At 46.5% G+C, this 26,023-nt stretch overlaps 1 protein-coding gene across 4 annotated transcripts; it reads right to left on the bottom strand.

The window, feature by feature from the left end:
* Positions 1-174: 174 nt before the first annotated feature.
* pi4kb (phosphatidylinositol 4-kinase, catalytic, beta) lies at positions 175-25,579 on the bottom strand. 4 transcript variants are annotated; one of them, XM_061261423.1, is made up of 11 exons: positions 25,221-25,579; positions 18,037-19,028; positions 7,699-7,926; positions 6,851-7,072; positions 6,133-6,242; positions 5,732-5,836; positions 5,524-5,647; positions 4,929-5,194; positions 4,065-4,197; positions 3,326-3,449; positions 175-2,488 (listed from the first exon to the last, which is right to left on the bottom strand). In XM_061261423.1, the coding sequence occupies exons 2-11, from the start codon at positions 19,021-19,023 to the stop codon at positions 2,307-2,309; spliced, it is 2,481 nt and encodes an 826-aa protein (XP_061117407.1). In that variant the 5' UTR covers positions 19,024-19,028; positions 25,221-25,579; the 3' UTR covers positions 175-2,306. The 4 variants fall into 4 exon arrangements, with proteins under 4 accessions (XP_061117407.1, XP_061117381.1, XP_061117398.1 ...); XM_061261397.1 differs by having other exon boundaries at positions 6,845-7,072; positions 25,221-25,578; XM_061261414.1 differs by having other exon boundaries at positions 3,329-3,449; positions 6,845-7,072; positions 25,221-25,576.
* Positions 25,580-26,023: the final 444 nt, after the last annotated feature.

Consider the following 26,023-nt stretch of genomic DNA (forward strand, 5'->3'; position numbering starts at 1 on the left):
CAGGGGTCATACCAGAAATAAATTAACTGCACCAGCAGAAATTAATGTTCTTGAAAAATCGAACCTTGCTTAACATTTTGCATCACAAACACTTAAGTATTACTTCAGAGAAAATATTTTAATCCCGACTAAGGAGACATGTAAAAAAACTGAAAGGAACACAAGAAAAAGCAACACATGTACAGCTCCAGGTTGTTTCTTTTTTTGCGGATTTCATTTCTTTCTTGGCTAGCTTGGGTTTGTAAAACAATACCACGGTAAATCGTAAATCTTCCTCCTACCCAAATACAAGGGGAGTTTACACTGCATCTAGAGCACAAACTGATCAGATACAAGCAACAGCAGCTTAATTTCTTCAATGTCGTCACTGCTGTTCTGAGTTAGTGGTTTAATTGCCATCATGACGATTGTATGAACTAAAGTTACCAATAGTTTTGTCAATTGGTTTATACATTTGAGAATGAGGCCGAAGGGGTTATGGGGGGCAAAGACAGACGTGTTCCTTTGTCGCCACACAAGTGTAAAGAACTTCAGCCTGACAGATTGTTCACACTTTGGTCTTCCCATCCACGAGTTCAGCTTGAAGTGATCGATGCATTTCTTCACTTGTCATGTCCATTTGCTTTTATAGTCAATGTGCCTTTTCCAGGATTAGGTATACAAGGAAAACACATTTTCTACCCTCAGAGAACCAAGCTACCTGTTTGTTTCTCAGCCCAGTGAGATTTAATGTGGCTCAGAGCGTGCAAAAATGTCCCTCTTCATCTTGAAAGCCCCTGCCATCGAGTATGTGCTTTTAAACATCACTGTTTTCATGAACCAAACTCAAACATCATATGGGTTTCTATGAGGACAGGTAGAAGCCCAGAACCACAGCACTGCTCAAATTCTCTATACATATGAAATCCAGACCTGGCAGTAGGAAGTGGTGCAATATGCACCATCCATAAGCTACCAAACAAGAAGACAGCAGTGATCTTTGGCTGAATCTATACATTAGATTACATTTTACCACTCTTAGTTCTACACTCCATGAGTTGTTATGAATGCAATTATATAGGCTAGTTCAGCATGACAACAGATGCTACGTACCTGAAATGCAAAAAAATATCAAAATTAGACCACTAACATGTCTATACAAAAAGGGTTATAGGAATTAGTCTCAGGATTACTCTTGTGCTTCCAATACCTTAAAAACACATTTTAATTTAAAAACTCTACACTCTACTCTTCTTGCACAATAGGATTCCTGCAAGTGTTTTCCTTATTTTGTAAATCTTCGTAAGGGGACTAATTGGAAATGGAAGTCATTTTCATCATACCTATTATGCAATAGGATGCGTGTACTGTCAGTGTTCTAATTATTTTGTAAAGCTTTGTAAGGGAAGAAATAAATTGTTCCTATTCCTATACTTTCTCATCCTCTTGCCAACCACCCAAAGACCTAGACCACTGTGTGAGCAATATAGAATGAAAGGCATTAGACCTTGCAGTTCCTACTGATTAAAGTACGACTCCAAAACACTACTGCCAAATCAGACTTTAACAATACTGCAGAATTCAGTGGAGAAATAATTCAGTGCACTTGCACTGAATTGGATTGGACTTGTCAAGGCAGAGTCACTCTGTTATGAAGCTTGCACTGACACCTCTGTAGCTCTCTGATCACACTTGTTGTGAATACTGGACCCTGGACAAGGGGAAGCTGGGCAAATCCTGTGGCCCCACATGGATTTTACCAGTCCTCTCATATCACCATGGTTCTGACTCGGATCCACTGCAGTGACACTTTGATGGACACCTGTAAACTTCCCTAGGAATGATGAGGACCACCATTTCATACCTGCACAGTTGATGCACAGTCCATACCCAAATAATTCACACCATGAGAAAGACTCCAAAGGCAGGGGCCATGCAGGGGGGCAAGGAACATGGGCAGTGGCCAGGGCAGAGTAAAACTGAAGACCTGAGTGGTACATGACTATGGACACGTTCCTCAAAGGCCAATTAAACCACAAGTGTATGAGAAAGGGGTTCGTAGCCTTGAGGTGAAAAACATGGGAGGGGTAAATTGTGAGGAGGTGGGGCTGAGGAGAACTGCACAGCTGGGACCTGGTCTGTTCAAACCCAGGGGGTGCAGCCGAGCTCTCAGTCCACAGGCAGAGATGAGACACACAAGGCAGCATCGGGAGAAGCGCAGTCTGTCATCTGTATGCTTCTCCCGTCTCCTTCAGTCTGTGTACACAAGTTCTATCCGGCTCGCTTGTGTGTGTGTGTGTGTGTGTGTGTGTGTGTCTGTGTGTCGTTCACATGATGCCGTTGGTGAGGTACTGGAAGCCGTCGTACAGCTTGGTGGTGATGGAGCGCATGGACCCGTCCACCATCTGCTCCACGAGCACCTGCAGCTGCTCCTCGGTCAGGTTCATGTGGAAGCGCTCCTTCAGGTAGCGGATGGTGCTGGAGCCGTGGAAGCAGGGCAGCTGGGAGCCTGCAGGAGGACCAAGGAGGGAGGGAGGGAGGGTCACACAGGCACCATGACACTGCAGGCTAAAGGCCTACACCATGACACTGCAGGCTAAAGGCCTACACCATGACACTGCAGGCTAAAGGCCTACACCATGACACTGCAGGCTAAAGGCCTACACCATGACACCGCCGTCTAAAGGCCTACACCATGACACTGCCATCAAAAGGCCTACACAATGACACTGCCATCTAAAGGCCTACACAATGACACTGAGGTCAAATGGCCTACAACACGAGACTGCCATCTAAAGGTCTACACCATGACACTGCCATCTAAAGGCCTACACCATGACACTGCCATCTAAAGGCCTACACCATGAGACGACAGTCTAATGGCCAACACCATGACACAACAGTCCAAGCCCTACACCACTAAAGCAATGCAGCATATACTCCTGAACTGGGGAAAAACAAGATAGCGCGGAATTCAAAGCAAAGGATGACACTACACTAAAAGACAGGCAGATGACAAATGAAAGAGGGAGGAGTGAGGCTGATGAATGAAAGATAAATAAGGGGGATGCTGTCACTGAATGCCTCCGACTCCTTTGTTGCGGCAAAGGGAATTTGTTTTGCACAAAACCCTGAACCCAAGCATGAAACTGGCCAAAGCTTGTCTACAGCTACAGAACGGTTGCCTTTTCCGGCCATCAGGCTACTGTACGTGCATAACATCCCCATTGAGGCTCATTCAGGTTAGCTAGCTCAGCCATGAGTGGTCTGGATTAGCTGAGGGCTCAGACGCAGGCCCCTGCAGGGCTGGTGTGTCTGTGGGACGCCAGAAATCCATAGGTACGACTACCTTGCTGCATGATCTCCACGATCTGGACCACCTTCTCATGGTGCTTCCTTGCTGCAATGAGGCCCTGCAGCATCAGCATCTTGTAGTAGTTAAACATGTCCCCGTCCTGGCCACCCATTACCTGAGACACACACACACACACACACACACCATACATTAACATAACAAACGTAAGGGAAATAAATAATAATGCTGTCATTATACAATCAATGTGCCTCCAGGCAAGACCATTATGGCTTATTAAAACCTTAATTTCAACACTTGAGAAATTGTACAGATGCAAATTACCAGACATCTTGTGCTCTGCCAATTATTGTGGTACTTTTTCCAAAATTGCATATCATTAAATCTTTCTACAGAGAAAATGTGTATAGAATTAAGCACATGTCATTTTTAGGTGGCTTGATGGCAGCCCTTTTAAAAGGCTCAAGGACAAATCCACACCAATTCATCTCAACAGTAAACATTTGAAGATATCCATCCATCCATCCATCCATTATCTGAACCCACTTATCCTGAACAGGGTCGCAGGGGGGCTGGAACCCATCCCAGCATAAACCGGGCGAAAGGCAGGAATACACCCCGGACGGGTCGCCAGTCCATTGCAGGGCACATTTGAAGATCACATTGATAATCACAATTCGACAAACAATGCAGAGTGGCACCAGATAGCACCATTACACTGAATGAGGCTGATTTATGAACTAATTCAACAGAGAACCAGCAGCCTACTCACATCCACAAACTCGCTGGTGAGCTTGAAGGCCGAGGTCTCGAAGCCCAGGTTCCGGGGAGAGCTGGACAGGATGAAGCCAAAGTCGATGTGGATGATGTGGCCTTCGGCGTCCAGCAGGATGTTCCCGTTATGCCTGGAGAGAGAGAGGGAGGAGGAGTGGAGAGAGTGAGGGAGGAGGAGCAGAGAGACAGAGGGAGGAGGAGCAGAGAGAGTGAGGGAGGAGGAGCAGAGAGACAGAGGGAGGAGGAGCGGAGAGAGGGAGGAGGAGTGGAGTGAGGGAGGAGGAGCGGAGAGAGAGGGAAGAGGAGCAGAGAGACGGAGGGAAGAGGAGCAGAGAGACGGAGGAGTGGAGAGAGGGAGGAGGAGCGGAGAGAGAGGGAAGAGGAGCAGAGAGACGGAGGGAAGAGGAGCAGAGAGACGGAGGAAGGAGGAGACGCACGTGACGCAGCAGAAGCGCAGGGTCAGGAAAGTGTCAGAGTCACGGAGAGAGGAACAGAGACGTGTCGAAATCAACACAGAGAGGAAGAGGGAAGAAATGAGAAACCAAACAAGTGAGACACTTGTCACAGACTAACAGGAAAGGATGTTGGTAGAAAAACAGTATTCCTCCTATTGACAAAGCAAGAGGTGTAGGTATCCAATTCTATCAAAGATTACAGTTGATTTCATTGACCGCTGTAGTCATGATGGTCCGTATATTTACATTTTAAATGTAGCCATGATTTAACTGGGGTAGTCACATTGAGATTCATCTCTCTTTTGCCAGCCTACATGTCTCTGGACTGTGGGAGGAAGTCGCAGCACCCAGAGGAAACCCACAGGAACACGGGGAGAAACGCTAACAGAGCGCGGGAGCCGTCTCACCTGTCCTTCACCTGCAGCAGGTAGCAGACCAGGCAGTAGCCGGCGCAGCTCTGGACGAAGTTGCGCTGGGCGGTCAGGAAGGCCTCTGTGGTGTAGTTACCGTGGTCCTGCAGGAAGTAGTCCAACAGGGACAGCTGGCTCTGCTTCTTCACCTGGTGGATGGACACGGCGTTGACCACCGGCTCGATCATGCCGCTGTCCGACGAGATCACCAGGATCTTGTAGGGCTTGATCCACAGGGGAACCCGCTCCTGCTCCCAAATCGACTGCACAGGAAAGGAAGAGACCAGACTTATTCACCCGCACCGCAGAAATACTGACAGCACCAGATTACCTGGACAGTTTCATTAAAATAAGATGCAACTGTCCATTTAGACAACTGGAATCGCATTTAGTGATAAAGGGAAGTAGTGCTAACAGCAGTAATCATATGGGTTGGTGTCTGCACTTGGTAAAAGTGAAGCAAGTTTCTTATGTCATCAAGTCATTCTGAAGTCATTTTAATAGTGTTATTGACAGATATTCTTATCCAATTACCACTGTTAATTTAGTTAAATTAGGTGACCTGTGAGGGTGGTCCCCATGGTGACATTACCTGCAGTTGTTTGAGCACTTGGAAGGCCAGCAGCTCTTGTCGAAGGTCGTCTCCACACTTGACGATGACAGAGAGCAGACGCCAGTTCGGCAGGTGACCGTAGGGGGAGCCTTCCCTAATTCGTCTGTGACAGAGAGAAGTGTGAAGGTTTATATACATCACTGCTTCACTGATAATGTTCTGAGTTCTGAAGTGTGGGGTCACTCACCTGACTTTCTCCTCCCAGGGCTCTTTGAGGGCCACAGCTGAGGGGTCCTCCGGGTCCCTCTTAAATGTGGTGGGGGTGTGAGCCAACTGCTCCGACAGACGCCGCCTGGAGAAACAAACACACACACACACACACACACACACACACACACACACAGACACACACCAAAATAAATATGATCAATGAATCAAACTTAAATCAACTCCAATACATCACTGCACCAAAACCAAAACGTCTATTGTCGTAACATTTAACATCATATGTCCAAATGCAGAAGTGCAGAAAGCTTCATTCAATGCTCAGTGGTTTCAAAAATCCAGATTCAAAGCACTGAAATCTGAATATTAACATGAAGCGCTCTTGTGACGCCGTTTCCCCCTGCTCCTGGCGCAGCGCCATACCTGATGTCGCCCGCGGCGATGAACACGGGCTCCTTGCTCTCCTGGCTGGTGATGCTGTCCACAGAGAACTGGGAGATGTTGTCACAGCTGTTGGTGTGGATCTCTGGGAGCTGTAGTCAGAGGGAGCGGGAGATCAGAGCACAGCCACCACAGGGGCCTCGTCAGCACACACAGTCACTGAAGCTGCTCTGAGCGCCAGGGGGGGGCAGCTCCTCAACGCATAGCACACAGGCCCGTGAGAAAGAACACCGAGGTTCAAACACAATGCTGAAGCAATCATCCTGGGAAAGGATGACGGCCAAGAACAAAAGGGCACAGAAAGTTTAAATGCCCCACGGCGGCAGGGGTTTCCACATCCGTCTCCAACGAGATACAACATGGAATGAACCATTCACCGTGTTAAAGAAACTTGTATACCTTAGTATTCATAGTATTCTCATGGCAGTTTAGTCAGTTGATCCCCTATGATGCTTTGATCCTTAAAGCCTAGTATGGATTTCAATTCTTTAATAGCATGAGTGAGTGTTCAGTCCCCCCCCCCCCCCAAACAATTTCAACAAATAATCTTTTGATTTTTTTTTTTTTACCTAAAATTACACTCATTCATCATAATTATGCAGTTGATATTGGTGAAATGGAAATAAAAAAAAACATTCATTTGAAACACTGACAGGAAGTTATTTTGTCCTGAAAGCTACAGGAAGGCGCGCACCTCCACCTGCAGCTCTCCGATGTCGTCCACAGACCAGGCCTCGTCGTCGTTGTCGTAGTTGGGCACGGTGGAGAAGCTCCCAGCCCGCTGCTCGGCCGTGATGCCGCAGTCCGGAAGGTTCTCCACGGAGCGCGTGCTGCGGATACGCGTCTCTGGGATCCGCACCGGCACGTTTGACGTCTCGAAGTTCTCACACTCCAGCACCTCCACATAGATCAGGTACGGTGCCTGGGATGGGACACACAGTGCAGCCGCACAAAGGAACATCAACATCAAAAGTCACTATGTGAATGAAGAAACAAAAAACTGGGCAAATTATCTAATTATGGCAAATCTAAGCAATGCTGACCTACCGCTAGATTGTATGGAACATAAAAGTAGTAGTAGTAGTAGTAGGTACTTTATTGTCCCCGTGGGGAAATTAGTTTTCGGTAGAAAATCATTGTTGGTGGTGTTACATAAAAACAGGCACAGCACATAGAGACAGACATATAACATCGACAGATCAGATCTGAAGTCCAAAATTAATAAAAAAAAAAAAATTATATAAAAAATAAATAAAGGCTGATAGAGATTATCTATGTTACTTTAGATAAGACCTCTGATCATTCAGCTTGATATTTATGTAGTCATGGTTCAGAACATGTTCAGAACATTGCAGCTAGTGTGACCTAAAAGACTAAGCCCCACTTAAATCACATTTATAATTAAAATAAGAGCCTCATCATGGGATAGCTACTGTTGTGAAAATAAAGTCACTGTTACACTATTTCCCGGAGTCACTCTGTTCCAATGACATTTTTATCTCCTGGTTTCCTGTTTTAACATCGCCCGCAGCAGGCCCGATGGCTCACCTTGTCTTTGGAGTTGAGCACCACGGCCTGGGTGTGGGGCACGCGCACGACGTGCTGGTCGAAGGCGGCGGTGGGCAGCCACACCCGGGCCGGCAGCTTGTGGTTGAGCAGCGACAGCTCGGAGATGAGCCGCTGGGTCTTCTGCTCCTTGGTGGGCAGCGTGGCCAGGCGCTTCCCGATGCCCATCAGGGACTTGATGAACTCCCGCTGGGGCGTCAACCGCACGGGCTGCCCCCACACGCAGGAAAGGAAGGAGGGGGTGGAGGAGAGGAAAGACATTCAGTTATGAGGTGACCATGAAAACCAGCGCTTTTTTTGGTCTTTCACGTAGTTCAGTGTTCCTCTTTGCTCCTCAGTGTCCCTCTTCGTCAGAGAATGAAATTCACAGCAGTAACACCAAAGCAGGGGACAGAAATGACATTACCACAGACGTGCTTCATGTGGACAGGTTTACCCACATCTGCTTCACAGTCACCCAATCATAACATTAGGCGTCATGAATCTTCTTGTAACCATGGAATAGACGTTTGTGGTGAAATCACTGCTACGCACAAAAAGGAAGTTCACTGAAGTAGGTCAAACAAAGAAGCACAGCTGTACCAGTGAGCTGGCAGTGTGGGATAAGGTGAACTACATGGTATTTAAGTCTGGAAGGAAAACAAACTAATCCATCCATCCATCCATCCATTATCTGAACCCGCTTATCCTGAACAGGGTCGCAGGGGGGCTGGAGCCTATCCCAGCATACATTGGGCGAAAGGCAGGAATACACCCTGGACAGGTCGCCAGTCCATCACAGGGCACACACACCATTCACTCACACACTCATACCTACGGGCAATTTAGACTCTCCAATCAGCCTAACCTGCATGTCTTTGGACTGTGGGAGGAAACCGGAGTACCCGGGGGAAACCCACGCAGACACGGGGAGAACATGCAAACTCCGCACAGAGAGGCCCCGGCCGACGGGGATTCGAACCCAGGACCTCCTTGCTGTGAGGCGACAGTGCTACCCACTGCGCCATCCGTGCCGCCAAACAAACTAATCCTGCAGACAAAAATAAAGAAAATGAGGTGTTAGTACGGTATGCAATACCACAGAGTGAACACCAGGGGGCAATATAGACATACGCCTTTTTCAAAAGAAAAAGGTGGATGCCAGTCATTTCAAGAAAAGCCCAAACATTACTAAATACTACTGTCAATTCTTCATTTATATAATTTCACCCAAAGAAAAAAAGATCATAGGTAATCACCAGAATGCTCCAGAATATGAGTATTAATTACAACTATTACTGTAGAGGGGACATTCTGGAACTGAAGACGTGGGTTCCTATGCCTGCAACCACACCAGAACTGAGCCAAGTCACCTCAGAACAGGGGTGTTCAACTACAATAAACTCAGTGTGTATCTGCACAATTGATAAAACTAAAATATACTGTGATATTGAGTCTTTTTGGTTATAGCTGACCCCTTAATAAAAAAACAACCTTACAGCACAAATAAGAGATGTGAAAAATCAGTCTAACTGTCTGTCTGTTGACAGATCTCAAAAGCTGTCATCACACCCAAATCTGAAGGCCCTTTGTGATAGGCCACTATGTTCATCTTGACCACTCCCTCACAATGCCATGGAAACTGTAGCCACAGTTACAGCCCTTTTACTTCCCCCCCCCCCCCCCTCCTCTACACAACCATCACTATTGGAGACACTCTAGGATCAATTTATCACCCAAGCTATGGGCAACAATACAAACACACTCATTAACATAATTAACAAGAAAAAAATCACTTGTCTGTCTTCTGTGTTTATTGTAGAAATCAATGTACATTGTACAATGTACAATGTACAATGTAGATTTGCTACAGATTTCCAAAAAAACAAGACATCTATTTAACTTCCTATGTAGAATAAAAAGAAACCTGCAATCAGAAGCTGCTGGAGGAAATGTGTGATTTCACTCTGACACATCTCACATTCCAGGTGTGGATGTCACAGGCAACATAGACAAAGAATATGCCTTCAGCATCAAAGGAAAACCAGTATGGTACTACCTACCTACTAATCACCCACAAGGCTAATATCCACAGGAACTGGATAAGAACTGCTCCTACATACAGCTTTAACAGCTTTAATTTCCTATCAATTTTTGTACAATGTGGTAAATGCATCAGCCTTCCTTCCATTCAGCAGCTTTTATAAACAGGTTCTGCATGGGCACCTATGATCCCTATACTGTACACACAAATGACGAAAAAGTAAACACAATAAAATGGAAAAACCAACTCAGTCACATGTCCAGTACTCCTTATGTGGCACCAACAGAGATGTTGATACATTTTTTAATTCAGTGACCGTGTAATGAGAGAATATAGTTCAGATAATGAATTACTAAATAGCTGTACAGTCCCCTACCCACCAATAACATTTATCACTGGGAATTCCAGCTGAGATTCACCCAAGTGCTTCAGCGAGAACAAAAGCACTCCTCACAACCCATGACATCATTTTTCTGCATTAGCCAATGGAAAGGCCACAGACCTGGAGATGGCCACGCCCAATTACCACATGCCCAATTACAGAGCCCTTCTCTCCCACTGACCTCAAGTTTGAAGCAAAGAACTGCACTACCTGAGATACCAGATCTCAAACTTGCTGTTGAGAAGTATGCCAGAGAAATTCTATTCTGCTACAAACTTGAGGTGAATGTTGTACAATTATTCCGGAAAACGAAAGATTTGCCCCTGACTCAGTCAAAACATTGACTCATCTGCAAGTCACAAGTTCTTGTATAATATTTTTATCATATATAGACTGATGGTGGAATTGGTTGCAAATAATGAGTCAGGTTGAATTTGAGTCAGACATGCATAAATGTTTTATCTGAGACAGATCTAAAGAATGGAGTGATATTCATAGCAAAATCAATTGACCATAGAATGAAACACTAAGTGGATCTCATGGCCGATAAATGTAAAAACCTATTGAAGACGACATGAAATATCGGCTCATCGTTTACTTTAGATGTAGATCTGAAACTAGATCGTACATAAATAATAGCCTTACTGTTGATAGAGTTTAATGGACAAACAAACTAGGTGAAACATGCTACAAGTATTCTGATTATGTAACCTGCAGGATTTTTCATTGCATCTTGTGATACACATTTTCATTCCATGGTCACACGATTTTGACAGTAAATTTACTCCACACAAATGTACACAGGGCATCTGTAGAGTAGGCCAGAGAAGTCAGCCAGCATCCCACAATCCACAGCACCAGGACAATAAGGAGGCAGTGGACTTACTGTACCAGGCTCTGAGTCAAGGCTATCAGTGCTGGAGTTCACACCCTGGGAAAGGAGAGGGTTACAGCATGGGGAGAGGGGGAGGGCGAGACAAAAACAAGATAATGGTGAATAAGAGGGACCGAATGGCTTCACTGCGCCGGAGGGTGGTGACCACGCCGTAACGCATCAGCCCAGACTGAGAAACGCTCCTGACCGGCTGTCAGCCGCTCATTTTCACACCAGCCCAGACACTGGAGAAGAGCAGAGACTCCATTTCCCAGCTTTCCACGTCACACCTCGGCACACTACACAATGAGGAAACAAGCTTTTGCAGCAGCTCCTACACATCATGTTCGACAGCCTGGACCGCACACAGGGAGACACATACTGACATTCTTGACAAAACCATTTAAAAGTCTTCTGGAGATGAGACTGATTCGTACATGCCTGACACAAGTCTTTGTTTCATTACTAAAAATGCTGCAACTGGTCTGCAGGAATTGCGATCAAGCTAAAGTCTCAATGTTATCAGCGTGCCTTGTGCTCCTGACTTCAGGAAGGGACAGTTGATCAATCAGCATCTGGGGTGAGGCTTCATACCAATGTTTCCCCCAAAAATGTAAACAACTTATTGTCATGGATGATAAGTAGGCCTGGTTAATAATAGTCTCCGAGCGCTATACATTCTAACCTCCAGCTATATATACACAGCGCTTCCCCTCCAGAGCATTTCCCCAAAATACTGGCAGTCATCCAGAGCTTAATGGCAGGTTTGTTTGTATATACAATTGAAGTGGTCAGAAGTTATTGCCAGCGACAAATAGGGTTGCTAGCAGAACTAATAAAATGGGAAATTCAATACTATCATGCCAAGTTGTGAAATTATACTAAGTAAATACATTTGAAGTGAAGTGTACCGCTTGCTTTTGAGGTGGGGACATCCACGTGAATCACTCAGTGCAGAGACACGGAGTGCAGACAGAGGGAGAGGGGACAGACAGCACACAGACAGACAGACGGATGGACACTGTGGATTGCTGCGTCACTTATCCCGGCCTAGATCCTCTGAGTAATCCCAGGAGCAGCAGCAGCTTGACCTCAGCGGGGATTTTGTGACCACTGAGCCAGGGGGCCTGAGGCAGCCAGGGGGCCTGAGGCAGCCAGGGGCCCGCCCTGTGTGGGGATCGTCCCTCAATGTAAACGCAGGTACAGCCAAACGGAGCAGTAGGCCTGCTTTAATCACCTCTCTGGGTCCACGCCCGTACCTCACTGCAAACGGATGCAGGTACAGCTGGTGATCCCCTTAATCATCCTCTCCGTTGTACAGATGAAGACCAGGCGGCTAGTCCATTACGAACGGCTGTATTAAGTACACAGAGCTTTCATTCCCCAATCCAATCTGAATGTAACATTAGCCTACATTACGGTGCATTATGGGCATTTAGCAAACACTCTAATCCAGAGGGATTCACACAGATCGTGTATTTTTAGTATCCATTTATACAAGAGGATATAAACTAAAGCAATGCAGGTTAAGTACACCAGCAGTGTCCTGTCTGGGAATAGCTGTAAATGGCCGGACATATTGTGCTGTTAACTGTGCTTTTACAATGGAAATGTAAAGCGGTGAAATTTTGGGAGGGTGAGTATCCTCTCCCATGGGAAATATCACTGGAGTCCAGTGACAAATTGCAGGGCAGCCACAGTCACCATGGAGATGCCTGCAATGTCACTTCTTGTGCAAGATTAAACACAGCCGGCTCATGTGAAACAGTTAAATCGATAGGACACCGTTCAACCATTGCACATTCCATTAAGTCATTAAGGACTCTGACCCCTTTTCAAACGCTGAAGGGTATTTAATTAGACATTAAATCAACCTACTAACCTTTCCATTCGAAAACCGTTATTCGGGGATAGAAGTGTAAAAATATCCCATTTTCTGTCACAAAGGGACATATCAGAAAAGTATAAAGGGCTGCTTTATGGTCCCTGACAATGTAAGGACTTTCACCCAGATGACTACTGGTGGATGATATTCAAGTGGTCGTAAACAAGCCTTGTGTTATTAATTATTCAGAAAAGCCAATGTGTCTGAGGCCCCGGAGCGTCTGAGGCCCCGGAGCGTCTGAGGCCCCGGAGCGTCTGAGGCCCCGGAGCGTCTGAGGCCCCGGAGTGCCTGAGGCCCCGGAGCGTCTGAGGCCCCGGAGCGTCTGAGGCTCCGGAGCGTCTGAGGCCCCGGAGCGTCTGAGGCTCCGGAGCGTCTGAGGCTGTTTCCCTCGTCATGTGAAGCTCTGCAGCTTGTGGCTGGTGTGTCTGGGATCACAGCTCTAATCCTTTATCCTGCTGCCGTGGTCTGATTGGGCGCTCTACTTCTGTCTTCTGTTGTGTAAGTTCAGTGAGCCAAAAGTGCAATGTGGGCATGGGTATGCAAATGTCCAAGATTGCATTGATTTAAACATTTTAATTTTATACAAAACATTATTTCCCCTCCCCACTGCCTCGTTTTCAGACAAAAGTTTTCACACAAGTCACAAGAATAAGGAATGCAGCTCCTGAGGTTAGTTTCAATAAGCTGAAGAGAATGTTAATGCTTATTTTCACAATTGTGAAAACTGTAGTCATTCACAAAGCTACCAAAGCTGTTGTAAGTATGACGATGTCTCAGTGTGAAATGTCTGGCTGCACTCATCCCATCTGAAACCTACAGTTTGTTTGATTTCTCAAAGGCTATCGCCATGGTAATGCGTGGCAAGAACTGAACAAAGCACGGTTTATATTGATCCGTTTCTTTTTACACAACAAAAATGAACGGTCAAATAATTAAAAACCGTCTGAGACTAAAGAAGTCATGGTGCACTGGAGATTTCAGAGGGGTGCAGGAGAGCATGTGACCTGGCTCCTGATGAACACATGACGCAGGTCACACGCCAGATCAGGAGCCGACCGGAGGGATGCAGAAAAGAAAGGAGCAAAGGCAGGAGGAAAGAAAAATGGCTAAGAGAACATAGCCAAGATGAAAGGCAATCGAAATGAAGGAGTAAAAGTCAGTGGGTAACGAAGAGAACGAAATGGAAAGGGGATGAATGTGAAAGAGACAGAGGAGGAGAGGACGAAGCCGCAGAAAGCAGAAGTGAGATATGTGTGGAGGGATGTGCAGATGTCACATCAGCATATTTATAAAGAACTTGTTTGCATTAGTCATGGGTGCCACCGTCACTTCAGATGGACTGAGATCAATACGGGCAGAGGAGAAGGGTGTGGAGTAAGAAGTTCAGAGACAATGCTCTGGACAATCACACACCCCCCTCAGACAGGATGGTACAGTCCGGGCAGCTCTTTTTCCACAGATATGATAACAGTGATTAAGCAGCTTCTCTCCAGACTGTGGAGGGATTGTCCATGCTGAGAGGGGGAAAAAAAACAACACATTCCACTGCATCACTGCCAACTTTAACAGAACCTGACAGAGTTCCAGTGTGTGGGGGAGTTTCTGCTGTCCCTACAAATGACATGTCTATGCAGCCTAGCAGTAAGAGTGGTGACCATACCCTGTGGAATGCCACGTCTTTGGAACGTAGGACAGTTCAAAATCCGCCTTTCGCACCAATTCACTTGCGTTCTGATAAATAAATAAAAAATCCCATAATATGCCAACTCACACAAATAAAATGAGCTACAAATAATGTTTTGGCATTCTGCACTGAACAGATTTCTGCCAAACAGACTAATAACATAAAAAATACAAGGAGCAATTTTGGTTTCCATTTATTAACGTTGAGCAAGTTAGCTAGAGCATGACATCTTGTTTTCGACTCAATTCAATTGCCCCTTCCACTTACTGCTGATAGGAGTCTTTGAATGACAGGCACCAAAAAACTTCAAATCCCTCCTTTAACACCAGGCCCATGCGTATGGCCCAACAGAATCCTGGGAAACCGTTACCCTGGTGATCAGGCCAGCATAAGAGGGATATCACAAAGAGTTGGGGAGGGGGCGATTACAATGACCTTCCTGAAAGAAAGAGGGAAAGAGAGGAACAGATGGGGCAGGACCTTCCTGGAGATGAAGTGGAGTAGAGGGATTACTCAAAGCACAGTGCTCTGATGTAACTCCACACTGAAAGAAGCTCTAATCTCCCTGTGTTTTGTCACACATTAGTGCCACAAAATCTGTGATGTCAGGAATTCACGGACTCCCTTATGTAATTCAACAGAATGCATGGCATTGAGTGGATAGTGGCTTCACGGTCCTATTCCAATGCACACGAGAGAATCTGGGATAAGAGCCCCTTCTGTACTACATCCAGTCAGTCTGCTGGACAGTATAATAACAGTCTGAGCATGCTGAGGGTTGCGGACTGCTTTGTAGGTACCAGAAAAATCTCCAGTATTCCTCTGGTCTAGTCCCCTCACACAGGGGTGATAACCGCAGTTCTACAGCAAGATTCTGCTCAATGACAAATACAGCTGCCAAGAGTCCCAAATCTCACCAAATCTCACCAAGCAAACTCTACAATTGCAGCACCACACTAACCACACACACAGATATCATAACACCTGATGACATCACTGTCTAGGGATTTAGCATTATTCAAACATATATCTTTTATTTAACCTTTATTTATATTTGCTCATGAGCTCAAGTACGTGCCTTGTACACTTATGGCACACAAACCGACATAGAGCCCCAGTGAGGTCAGTTTAACAGAGCGGCTACAAGGCTGGTGTTAGATCCGTTAAATTGATTGCTAATGCCCTGATACCAGTGTTCAGCCGGGGCAGGTCAGGTTACACGCGCCTGCCCTCGATTCAGGGCAGGTATCCTTTACAGACCCGACACGCCACACTGATCTGCTCGAACCCCAGACCCGAGTCATTCAAGGTGAGCTGCACACCACACTTCAGCTAGCACAGACTCCACTGATAAAACTCCTGGGAATCGCACCGACTTCACACGGACGGACAGAGAGGGGTTTGGGACGGGAGGGAAAGCAGAGAGGAAAAACACTGATAAAGAGTGATAGAGACAGGGATTAAAGGCAGACAGAGGGGGGAGAGAGAGAAAGATTGCACTGGAGAGATAAAAAGGCTAGAGATGAGAGGATGGGAAGGATAACAGGGAGACAGGGAGATAGAGAAGGAGAAAGACCAGGCAGTGAGTCAGCACAACTGCACAAGAGGAGGAAGAGGAAGAGGAAGAGGAGGAGGTGAGGTTACACTCCACTCAGTGACCATGATCTTCTGGATTTCATTTCAGCCTCCGGGGAAAGGTAGAAATGAAATGAGTCCTGCCAGGGAGGAGGCCTAAAAGCAGCTCTGCTGGGGGAGGGAGTCACACACTGACACACCTACACGCCCACACGCTATGACACACTGACACCTTTAGGCCCCCAGGACACACCTTGTGCATGGGCGCACGTATCTGCTGTGCCCCACCAACGCCAGGTTGGTTCCCAGCCCCTGCCGTTGCCACAGCACCCAGGAGAGAATGAGTGACAGCTGACTGTCAGTCTGGCCTCATCAGCTACTGAATAAAATGACTCTGACCATGTCCCTGGAGAAACGATAAATGCCACCCAAGATTACACGCACGATTTGAGCTCAGCTATGATGAGACACTATGGGTTCTCAGTGATGTGTGAGTGGAGAACAGAGTACCAACCTGTTCCCCTGTGATTGGCACGGCACAATGCTGCCATTGTGCTCCCTGGATCTGTGTTCACCCTGCGAGACCCATGGATTCAGCACACTGTTTTTATTTATTTATTTACAATGATTTATGATTGGCAGATGGCCTCAGCGATTTGCCCAGATTAACATGTGGCTCCACAACACACAGCACATATTCACACATCCTCCAGAGAGCTTTTCTGAGAGCAGACACCAACATTCCATTGACCCCTGACCCCAGCTGCAGTGATGTAGCAAAGACACGCTCTGATGAATCAGACGTGAGGCCGGCTCCTGGCATAATCGCACGAGCTCAACCAATTCAACAGCGGGGTCCAGCTGGTCTGCGCCATTCCTGGGAGATGGGGGCCTCAGAAGGGGGTGGGGGGGGTCAGTCTCACCATACTCAGGCATGCTGGTATTTCTCGTCTACCCCCACACCCTCCCTGTGTGTCAGGCCTGAAGTTTCTGCCACATGTGTGTGACCCACTTAGATGGGCAATCAGGGGACCCGCCCAAAGAGAGCTTCAGCGCTAAGCGCTAAACACACAGAGCAAGCTTTGGAGCACAGATCCTCACATCACAACAAGGCATCTCGTGCTTATAAAAACACTCCGACAAGTGATGATGTCTATATGCGCGAACATAGAATACATTCAGCTTGCCAAACAGCTTTTGATCATTGATCATTTACACTTACAGTGAGGGTGAAGGAAATTGAACACTAATAGAAGCAGGATAAAGGTGATGTAAAGTCATCACAAATTAATATGATCTGATTGTTCTTTGTGAAAATATTTCACTCGCAGGAAAATGCACTTCACAAAGGCTCTTGGTTGGGTAAGAGACCGTGCTAATGTGTAATTGAAAGGTACAGCGGCTTTGGAACAGCTACAAGCAGAAAATATCCTGCATGACTTGGCAGCTCCAGCCAGTAAACCCAGATGTGGGATGCAGAGACTCCCTCCTATGCATGCAGATGTGACCTGCAGGGTCATAATACCTCATATTCCAGAAAGAACCGGAAACAGGCTAGTATAAAGCACAACCAGCAGACAGCCGTGACTGAATCCTGGGTTGTGGTGCGTCAGTAAACCGCCGGGGCGGCGGCTAACGCGCGCGGGGCGGTGGCTCACGCGCGGGCCGGTCGCTAATGCGCGCGGGGCGGTCGCTAATGCGCGCGGGGCGGTGGCTAATGCGCGCGGGGCGGTCGCTAATGCGCGCGGGGCGGTCGCTAATGCGCGCGGGGCGGTGGCTAACGCGCGGGGCAGTCGCTAACGCGCGGGGCGGTCGCTAAAGCGCGGGGCGGTCGCTAACGTGCAGGGCAGTGGCTAACGTGCGGGGCGGTCGCTAACGCACGCGGGGCGGTGCTCACCTCGTCCTGGCTGCTCTCCACCTTGGGGTTGCTGGCTGTCCTCTTCAGGTTGCTGCTGAGGCTGATGCTGACGGTGGCGTCCGACTTGGAGCGCTGGTGCGTGCGCTTGGAGGGCGAGAGGCCGTGCTCCGGCAGGGCGTGGCTGAGCACGGGGGGCGGGCAGGGGGGCAGCTCCCGCCGCAGCCGCTGGCTGGCCGGCTTCAGCTCGTCCGAGAGGATGAGCTTGCGCAGCTTGGTGCCGCGCGAGTGGCGCTGGGTGGAGATGTGCATGTCGGAGGAGTACGCCCCCAGCAGCCAGGCGCACTGCAGCGAGAAGCTGATGCTCTGCCGGCAGCGGTGCACCACGTAGGGCTTGATGGCGTCTCCCACGTCCTCGTCCATGTGGATGTACATGTTGAGCAGCTGCGGCAGGTAGAAGTCCACGTCCTCGTAGCGGAAGCTGAACAGCCGGTTGCCGATGTAGGCCTGCACGCCCGGCTCCTTGGAGTTGTACAGGTAGGAGATGGCCATGGAGACGTCGAACAGCTTGGACTCGAAGAGCCGCAGGAGCCAGGACTGCTTGGAGGAGTTGTTCTTCTGACGGCGCCGGGCGCTCTTCACGGTGCCGGGGAGCGGCTCCTCCGGCTCCTGCCGGATCTCGGGAGGCTTGACCACCCCGCCCTCTGCGGGGTCCGGATGGGCGTCCCCGTTGACCAGACCCTGCTCAGCCACGGCCTCCACGCCCTCGCTCTCGCCCTTCAAAAGCTTGACCTTCTGCAGGACCTCTTGGCAGGCCTTCTTGGCCACCTCGGGGTCGATGACCACGGGCACCTCCCCCGTGCCCTCCGAGATGATGCCCAGGGGCGGGCTGGGGCCTCGAGGGATGTCGCTGCTCCCCGCGCTGGCCGGGTGGAGGAGGTGGCTGGGGGAGGGCGAGGCGGAGGGGGAGGGGCTCTGCTGAAGTTCCTCCACCTGAGGAGCCGAGAGCTCCATGTCCGTGTCACCCATGGCCACTGCGAGGAAGAGGAGTCAAACAGTCACAGCACGTAAAGTGTCACTCACTCAGACAGTCAAAAAAGGCAGTACTTTAAAGCCGATTTTCCAACCTTTTACCCCACATCCACAACTGTACACAGCTGCAAAAAACACACAATAGAGCCAGATAGCTCTTCCAGGTGTAGTGGAAAACTACCCTGTCCAGGGGGAAAAACATTACATAACCTATGAATGAACCTTGCTATGTGTGATCATAGTTCGGATATGGGTGAATGCTTGCGCTAAAGACTCATGCATGCCAAGCACAGAACAGCCATTGCAGTTTTCAGAGTAAAATTTTGTTTTGTAATTTTACAAATAGTACAATTCCAATCAGAGGTGAAATTATTCCAAAATCCCTACCATAATTGCCCTTTGCTTTTGTAAAACATTTTGAATGGGCATTTGTCTCAGACGTATGTCACAAGACACAGCAAGATTAGTTCAGCCGGAGATTAAATTATTTATATAACATCTGCTATGTGCTCCTGCAAAGTTATAATGCATCTTGACCATTATAAAACAGACAATTGCTTAGTCTCATCTTCTTCATATAGGATTCCAGAAGTCTATAGTTCTATCACCTATGTTTCCAAATGATTCTTCAGCACCAAAAGTTGCGGCTCAAGGTAAAAGTATTTGAAAATAAGAATGAAAGGCAATTCATATCATATCCATTTCCCAAGCACTGATTAGGTCTGCAACAACAAAATGTGCTTTTGATTTGATAAAGTGCTTTGGAGAATGTTATAGCAAAGATCAAAGGGAGATGTCTGAGGAGGCTTCTGTAGGCTTTCCTGACCCACAAAAGAGCAGTGTTCCAGTGCAGATCATGTCTTACCAAGGATAACTGAAGCGTGACTCGTCAGAACATGGCGTCCACGCTACGGGCCACACGTGCCAGGGACCCAGGACAGAAATGTGTGTGTGTCTGCGTGCGTGTTGCTCCTGGGTTGCTGTATCCTACCGATCCCCTACAGTGGAATGCAGTAGTAATCTCCCTGAGTAGATTATCACGCCACTGCCCATGCAGCATGATTTCATGTCCAGTGTATGGAGCAGAGCAGACACCAAGGGGTCCTCTAAAAACAGAACCTATTAAAACATAACACAACTGACACACAAGACTAGAGATTTAAAACCTAAAAGGCTAGGCCTCAGGTTTTTATATCGAGCACATTTCCGCACGGATGTGTTAAAGCCATGCAGCGGGACATTAGACACATTGTGCTGGATCCACCTGCACCGTTTTCACTTTTCATCACTCGTGACATTGTGCAAGTTCCTGCATGCAGGCAACACCCTCTCACTTTTACTCATTTTTACACATATGCAGCTACACAGCAAGAGAAACAAGTCATAATAGGCTGCATCCTGCAGCTGTACTCACCTGAAATGGAGACCACACTTTATACATTTAACACATTTAAAAGTAAACGTATGAAGAATTTGTTGTCGACCTGATACTGACAGGCTGCGGAATGACAGATTGAAACTGATGAACTGAACAAATTGTGCACTGTACCTGAATGAGCAAGCAAGAGCCTGGGCCAAGTGACTAACTGAAAAATTGCAAATAGAAATAAAATACTTACAGAAAAAAACATATCATCTGACTGAAAGCAGCTTGACATTGAATACTGCAAAACTACTCATTTGTGACTATGTATTCTTATTAAGAACTAAATAACAACCCATGGCTGGAAATGTATGACTTACCATTGGAATTTACTATTGAGTATGGGAATCATGTTACATTACATTATTGGCATTTGGCAGACGCTCTTATCCAGAGCGACGTACAGTTGATTAGACTAAGCAGGAGACAACCCTCCCCTGGAGCAATGCAGGGTTAAGGGCCTTGCTCAAGGGCCCAACGGCTGTGCGGATCTTATTGTGGCTACACTGGTAGATTAGAACCACTGACCTTACGTGTCCCAGTCATTTACCTTAACCACTACACTACAGGCCGCCCTATGTGGTTGAGGAACAGAGTGGTAATACGAATTTCCTAGTGAAAGATTACAGGCTGTTCTGATTTGGTTCTGAATTTCTCAGGACAATGTGTGGCCACATTCCTCCTTGTGTGTGACAGAAGGCATCCTTCCCTTAGACATTATAAATATCACTAGAAACTTCACCTCAAATGAATTCACAGGACACATTTGTTCGGAAACCTTATAAACTTTGCCCAATGCTTGCCTGATTGAGAACACCATTTCCCCCCCTTATTCAACTCACAGTAGATTTTCATTCTCTCTGTCAGGCGGAGCTGTTCAGTGATGCAAAGACCTACAAATGATACCAGAAATAGTACCCAATAGCACGGTGTCTCTCTCTCTCTAGTGGGACTAGGTGTGAAGTGATGGGATGGGCTCCGTCACAGAAGTGGAGACACATGCAGAGCACGACTGCAGGGCCCACAGCTTCAGAGGACGGGCCCCGGCACTGAACGCCACAATGCAGAATGAGGCCCTTTATCAGGAGACCACAGCCTCAGATCCAATACAGAAGAAGTCCCTGTGTTAGACGATTAAAGGTTCCCCTTTATCGTAAGGAGAAGACAGCGCCAAATCTAATACAGAATTAGTTCCTGTATTAGAGCACTAAAGGATCCCCTTTATCATAAAGAGGCCATATGCATTAGATCACAAAAAGATCCCCTTTATCATAAGGGGAACGCTGCTGTAGATCCTGTACTGAAGGGCAATGATACAGAATGACCCCAGCTCTCCCTATATCCATCTGACCAGCAAGATCAAAGTCACAGTGTTAATGATCACGGTTTCATTTTGGCCCCGTTTAAAAGATCACCATTCTAACACTCAGCAACAACAACAGCCTGTTACACAAATCAGCACAGCATTCATTAGCACATATCTTCCTGATTGACAATCCGAAGAGAAGTGTAATTTTGTTTCTCCTTATGATCTGTGACGATGCAGGCCAAAAGCGTGTTGAGTTCACATGGAACTACCCACCTCCAGGAAAGCACTAATGAAAGGCCACAGTCCTGCAGCCTTCGCCCAATCAAGCCGACACACTGACCGTTCTCTACCCACTGCGCCCTCCCTTCCCTCCCAAACTGTCTGAGGAGATGGATCACAGATAACATCCCACTAGAGGGTTTCAGTTGAGAAACTCCAGCAGCTATAGACGGAGATAAAATACCCAGGAAATGTGATCAGATGTGCTTGTCAGCAGTTCTGCTGGTTGAATAAACAATAGGCAATCAAACAGAGAACTTCACAGCTGGACCAGAGGAGATGGAGAGAGAAGTCCTGAACAGGTGAAGTGCAAGTTGGTGAACAAGTTGACTCAGGTCAGCCTTCTGACATTTTGCGTTTGAAAGAAAAGCTGGTGAGTGTTAACGCTTCTTTTAGCAGTGGGTATCATGATCACTTCAAGGGCCAAGATCTGAGTAGTCACGGCCATGGTCTTAATCAAACCCATCTCCTGGCACTGAGCACCACCCTAGCAAGCAATCACAGCAACTTCATGAAGAGGCTAGCACCGACAACTCCTACTCTGATAACATATTCCCTCCTTCTCACAGTAGACTAAATTTACGCTGACAGGGCAGCCAACCTGACAAATCCATGACACCATACCTTCCCGTGCTCCAAGTCTCAATTTTTAAAGGTCTATGTCATGCATTACATACCTTCAAATCCAAAAGGAACAAGTTAAATGTTTTAGGCAATGGGTCTGAAATGACATCCCACCGTCTCGCCTTCAAAAAGCTGGATGCCAGTCACCTCTGACTCTGAGTGACTCTTCCCTTGTGAAGGCATATCCCACTACCTGATACTGAAAGATGACCATGCTATGAGACTAAGGCTCCAACAATCCCTTGAGGAACAATGCACTGGTGCAATGTTACACAGAACAGGATCGGGTTTGTTTTCCATCTCTTAATGATGAACACCACCACCACAATGTCCAGAAAACGGTCCTGTGTCACTGTGATGGGCAGTGACTGATTGCGGTACAGCAGCGTGTGGAGGGTGCATTACTGGAGTTTCCGTTTTTGGCGACGAAACTGCTTAGTCTCAGCTGCACAAACAATAAACAAACAAATATCCTGTGGTGCGGCTAAACTGCCAAAGTTTCAATACTTTTGCAACGACTAAGACTGTAGTCGCTCATTCAGAGAGGGAAAATGATCACGAATTTTCAGTATCACAAAGAACAGACAATAGTAGATTTCCACCTAGCTACACGGATGAGAATCCATTTTCAACATGACTAACGTTCTCTCAGTTAACGCTCGTTAGAAAGGTTTGCAAACTACGTAGCTCGGAACTTAGATTAGTATTAGGCTACCTATTAGACTTGTTTTTGGTTGCAATATGACAAAATGTTGTTATCCAATTGGATAGCTATGCTAGCTGGATATTTAGCGATCCATCTCTATGAATGACAAAACAGTGAGACTGGACCCACACTACTGGCTAGTAGTAGCTAGCTAACACGTTGGATGACAACATTCGCTTGTCATCTAGTAGGGAGGGCAAAGTGGAGCTTTAGAATGTAGACCGCTGTGTGTGCACGTGAGCTCGCCAATAGGTTTCTCACAGAAAACGTAATTTGTCCACTTTTTTACTTTACAGTAGAGGTGATCAAACTTACAATAACTAAGTGCTAGTGTGTTCTAAGCCTTTACTGGTCCCTGTACGATGTTAGCATGATGTAGCTAGCATACGCGAATAGCACAAAGCCATACAATTTGCTTTTTAACGGCACTTGGTCATTCGAACGATATAAATAAAAGCATTCGATTAAGTTCGACGGCACCGGAATTTTCTGTCGTACCGTCCATAAATGGCAAAAGTCCCACCATAGGATTTATTTAAATCTTTAAAAGTTATACATTTTCTGAATCGTCATTAATTCATCTTGTTTCTATCAGTGATTCGGCGTGATCGGACAGTTCTGTAGCTATGTAAATGACGTCAGAAGGATACAGCACTGTTATTTGCTACCTAAACTTTGACGCACGCTCGAGAGCGTTAACATGATTGAAGTCTGACATGTCTATTGTCAAAATCCATTGAAACTATGAAAAAGTAACCAGGGACTTTGGACTTATAAGGCTGGACATACCGAGTACCCAGCAAAAATATTGACCTGGCTCCAGTCACACTTTTGACAGTTCGAACTGCCACCAACTGCCATGTATGAGCGCGTGAAGTAAACCAGCAAAAGCTATTGTTGTGTCACCATTTTCGAGCTCCATATACGTAAAGAATGGAATGGCAGTGAAATCTGCCTGTTTTTCGGTGCCGTCGGGGTCCAGCATTTAACATTGATGGAATGCTGGTAAAATGAGCGCTTAAAAGCCACAAAAACAGTCATTTTGTCACATTAAAATTCAACCCAAGCAGAATTATTGTCCACCACACGTTAATTTAAGGTTAAACTGAGATAATAATCATAATATTCATGTTGATTTCCGGAAATAAATTTTTCGGTTGTCCTCCCTACATCTAGTGCTAACTAGCTCCAGCTATCTACGTTATACCGAAATCCGTGACAGAATGTGATGCCACACAGCATCAGTGCCAAGCTAGGGATACTTTTTCAGGAGGATTTCCCCTTTGAATTCCAGACATGGGCTAATACACCCTCACAAGCGAGCTATCAAACTTAGCATGCTGAAGACACAACTTGTGCCATCAATCTGGCTGTCCGGCTATTGTTAGCTTGCGAGCTAACTATCTAGGCTATCGTCGTTACACAAGTGAGTAGGCTAGTTCTGCTTCTCGCGAATGACCGGCGATTTTAAGATTTTGGTGTTCGCTAGGGTAAACGCAGTAAGTTAAATATTTATCTGATCTAGTTTGATTTAACTGGACCGATAATAGCAGCTTGCTGACAAACTCATCAAGCACGGGCTCATCTAAAAAGCATTTAGTGCATTGAACCCGTTGGATGCAAATGCATGGAATACAGACTAATATTGAACTATATATAGGGCTAACGTTAGCTGTCTAACGTTACTTTGTTGTGCTTAGATGTCGTTGACTCTTCACCTCGTCTCGTTTCGGTTGACGGACTGACACGCAATTCTACAGCTAGCTAACTCACAAGTTAATTTAAATGCAAAATGTACAACCAAACCACTCGTAACTAATGTCCCAAACAAGACCGCTAACTACGACTCTTACCTCTTTAATAGTCGGAGTTTGAAAATGTTCTATCTCCAGTTTTCCACCTCCATTTGGAGAAAGGTACAATCCCCCACACTACTCCCGAGTTTCTCTTTCAACTTGAACAACTGACAGGCCTGGGATGTCCGTATCAAGTGCCTGCAGGTCTTTAAATCCGATACAGCTCACAGACTAAAGAGCTTTGGACGCCATTTCGGATCTGTATTCGACGTACAGATCCAAGATGGGGCGTGTTTTGCAGTTTCGAATCTAAACTTATAGCTACGGTGTACAGTACAGTAAGTGTCCAGCGACTGCTAATTCGCAACAATTCCTCTGTATTGGTTCTATCACCATTAGCCATAATGCACAGCAGGTGTACTTGCTACCTTACATATTGCGTTCGTACGTAGCTAAGCTATCTAGCCAGCAAATATTAGCTATTTAGCTACAGGCCGTTCAACTTTTTGCATAGCAAGGACCCCTTTTCTTAATGGGAATTGTTGGCATAGCTGTTCAGCGGTGCCTGTATAAATCGTAAACAAACATTTTCCGGCTGTATTAGGGCTACAGACTGACAATTAATGAGAAAGTACTAATTAAACAGCTTGTACGGTAGCTGTAAATTCCTTCAAACTATTTCACACCTTCCATCTTGCATAACAGCAAAACGAACAAATTATACCTACTGAATGAAGTATTTGTATATTTATCATAAGATAAATACATATATATTGTTTAACATGGATATAGAAGGTAAGTTGCAGTTAGCAATTTCTTGTTCTCAGCGAACTGCCTTGGTCAAGAGCAAAATGGTTCTA

The sequence above is a fragment of the Conger conger genome, chromosome 1 (assembly GCF_963514075.1).
Source record: "Conger conger chromosome 1, fConCon1.1, whole genome shotgun sequence".
Lineage (NCBI taxonomy): Eukaryota > Metazoa > Chordata > Actinopteri > Anguilliformes > Congridae > Conger > Conger conger.

Coding starts and splice junctions, on each gene's coding strand:
- pi4kb (XM_061261397.1), bottom strand. CDS start 19,023: ATGGGTGACACGGACATGGAGCTCTCGGCTCCTCAGGTGGAGGAACTT. Junction 5,837..6,132: donor ATCGCCGCGGGCGACATCAG/GTATGGCGCTGC, acceptor TTGTTTCTCCAG/GCGGCGTCTGTCGGAGCAGT. Junction 4,198..4,928: donor CTGCTGCAGGTGAAGGACAG/GTGAGACGGCTC, acceptor CTCTCTCTCCAG/GCATAACGGGAACATCCTGC.